This window comes from Rosa chinensis, chromosome 1, assembly GCF_002994745.2.
Source record: "Rosa chinensis cultivar Old Blush chromosome 1, RchiOBHm-V2, whole genome shotgun sequence".
NCBI lineage: Eukaryota > Viridiplantae > Streptophyta > Magnoliopsida > Rosales > Rosaceae > Rosa > Rosa chinensis.
In genome coordinates, this window is record NC_037088.1 from 8,151,463 (window position 1) to 8,154,558 (window position 3,096).

The 3,096-nt window shown below is 41.3% G+C and overlaps 1 protein-coding gene across 1 annotated transcript; it reads right to left on the reverse strand.

The window, feature by feature from the left end:
* Window positions 1-2,115: 2,115 nt before the first annotated feature.
* LOC112199750 (putative disease resistance protein RGA4) lies at window positions 2,116-2,511 on the reverse strand. The gene has a single exon (XM_024340724.1). The coding sequence runs from the start codon at window positions 2,509-2,511 to the stop codon at window positions 2,116-2,118; it is 396 nt and encodes a 131-aa protein (XP_024196492.1).
* Window positions 2,512-3,096: the final 585 nt, after the last annotated feature.

The window sequence follows — 3,096 nt, forward strand, 5'->3', positions numbered from 1 at the left end:
TTCTACAAGTAGAATATAGGAAAAGAAGTAGCAAATACAGCATCAGATCTTCAAGTTTTCAACACAATTGAAGAATCAAATATGTCCATGAAGCTGAAATAACTGGACATTTTACATTAGCAAAGTTATGTTGCTACTCACACAAAATGCAAGTCTATAATATTGATCAGAAAGAAGGGAGGGAAAAGAATAGCTTTATGCTGAAGTTCCAAATTAATCACACAAGGAACAATCAGCTCCATTCCTTACAGATGCATTTGTATGGACATTAAAAAGACATGACTAGTGGCAAAAGGCAGCTCGCAAGCTGATTGTTTTATGGTTGTATAAAATGGTTAAGCAAGTGAATATTATATATAATCAAGGTTGACATTTTCAGAAAATGGAAGCTGAATTTCCAAGAATAAATTTTAATATGACACGGAGGGTGTAATGTGCGTATCTATACATTTCAAATGACCAAGGCATAGTATCAATATCTACATAAGAACAACAGAAACAAAACTTAAAAATTGCCGTACTGAATGCATCATTAAGAAACCGCAAATTCATGAAAACACAATCAGCAAAAGGAAGGAAAAGAAAAAAAACAAAAAACAAAAAACAAAGAGGCTCCTAGGCAAGAAAGTGCTATATATGAGCCTTTACCTTAAACCAGAATTAGAAGGGGGCGTGAATCAAGACTCTTGAAGTGGTCGTCCATTGCTCAAGTCAACTTACTTTCTCAATCTTGTACTTGTTGCGGGTCTATAGTCTGCCACACATACACAAACAGTTACCAAACGGATGAAGCATGAGCATATAACTTATAAAGAGTAAGGATTGACTAGCCGCATCATAGTGTACGGGCTCAAGGTCTTCAATTGCTTACCACAACAAGTAGTAAAGTTAGTTCGATGACGATGGTGGTGTATGGGAATTGAACTCCATAGGCTCTGTAGACGTGAAGATGATCTAGATTACAGCAAAAGATGATCTGCACAGTAGAATGAATCAAGGTTTTGTTTGTAGGTAGAAGTCAACTTACCTGATTTGTAAGGGATGTGCTATTGGCGCCGGTCGGCCTTGGCTTCGTCATCGAAGTCTCCAACATAAATGTAAGGGATGTGGGCTATTTTGGGGCAGTCACGTCCTTTACCTGGTTGGTATTTATTTGTGAGCAGCGGACAGCCCTCATAGATGCGAAGTTCTGTAAGAGAAAGAGGCAGATGATCCTCTTGTTCAAGGGATGCTAGCTTTGGGCAATTATCAATTGCAAGGGATTCAAGAGAGGTGAGAGACTGAAGAGATGATGACAGGCGCTTCAGATTTGGGAAGTTTGCAATGGTGAGTTTAATGAGAGATTTAGGGAGCAGCACTTCCCTTAGCGGAAAAGACACCAGATCTGGATCTACACCATAGATAATCAACTCTTTCAAAGAGGTGAGTCTGTCTAAGAGGTGAAGCCCCCATTCTGAGAGAGGCTTGCAGTATCAAGTGTGATTAGGTTGGGTGGGAAACCCTCTTCTAGAATGCATCCCAACGACAAACTCTGAAGAGAGCTGAGGTTGTCCGTGCCTCTGGGGAGGGTTTCCAATTGATCACAAATCAAGATAGACAAGAATGTCAGGTTGGATGGCAACCCTCCGCTCGGGAAGGAAACGAGACTTCCACAATTGCGTATAAATAACGTGCGAAGAATGGAGAGATGGCATAGCCCCTCTGGTAAGGATTTCAGATTTGCACACTTCACTATCGTAAGATCTTCGAGACAAGTGTCCTCGTGGAATGTTTTGATTATTGACTCCAATTGTTCACAGTCACTTATCAGAAGATATTTGAGCGTTCTGGGTAGTCGGCCTCCTTTGCTTGATAAGGATGTCCAGGATGCACACTCTCTTATCTCCAAGTCCTCCAGGCAACCCTCTAGCTCTCCAGCATCCGTGACTAGTAGTTTCAGATTTTGACATTTTGCTATCTTAATTGTTCTTATGCTTGGCGGTACTTGATACCTTACAAAATGCGTCAAAGAATTACACGACTCCATCTTTTCATATTCAAGACAAGGTGGCAAACAAGCTTCTGGAAGAGAAATTAAATTTGAGCATCCAGTTAACACAAGTTGCTTGAGTGCTCTTAGCTCTTGAATAAAGCAATAGGGGGAGTCAGAGATGTTGCCTCCGATAATATTAGAAATCCGACATCTCTCACCATTATCATACTTCCCTTAGCTCCCCCACCAAAGGGAGCTTGCAGTTTGGTCCATGAATCATAATCACATGTGCTCCAGACATCTTCTAAAACAATCAAAAACCTTTTACCATCAATCGCCTTACTCAGATTATCTTGAACTTGACTGAAATCATCCATATCGGATAGCTGAGATGTGACTTTCTTAGAGATAGTTCTCGTCACCATTTCAAGATTGAAGTCATCAGACATTGAAACCCAGATCTTGAAATCAAACTGTTCCATTGCAACTACATCATTGAAGACTTGTCCCGCAAGCATTCTCTTGCCGAGTCCTCCCATACCATGCCAACAATGGCAGCAACTTGGTATTTGGAGGCAGAAGAAGGATCAACATCTCTTGATAACAACTCCACTATTTTTCTTGTGTCTTCATCTCTTCCGATTAACCACAGGTCCATCCAGCGCATATGAACTTAGTGTCCTTTGAGATGATGATGTTGCAGTAGAGGTATGCTCAATATATTTGAAACCGAGCTTCTCTTTCCGTTCAAATATTTCTTGCAAGCAATTTTCTCTATTTCGGAGTTCATATTGAAGTAGAATTTAACATTGTGAGGAACTTTGGTAAAGATGCCTCGTACGTTGGTTGTGTTAGTTTGGCCAACCTTGAGCTGCTTGCGTGCTAACATCTCAGTGGAAAAGGAGTCAAGTAGATCCTCCATGTCACAGGCCAAGTGTCTGAGGTCATTCAGATTTCAGCCACAGCTCCACTGCCCTGCTCGTGATCAGCTGCTTCTCCTCCGCATCGTAAAGCACCACTGTGTTGGTGCCAATTTCGGCATCAACGAGTCAACGGAGGTTCCGTTGAAATCCAAGTGTAAAGTGGTGGGGTTGTTTTCTTCAAGTGGGCCTATCTTTTCCTTC

Coding starts and splice junctions, on each gene's coding strand:
- LOC112199750 (XM_024340724.1), bottom strand. CDS start 2,511: ATGGGAGGACTCGGCAAGAGAATGCTTGCGGGACAAGTCTTCAATGAT.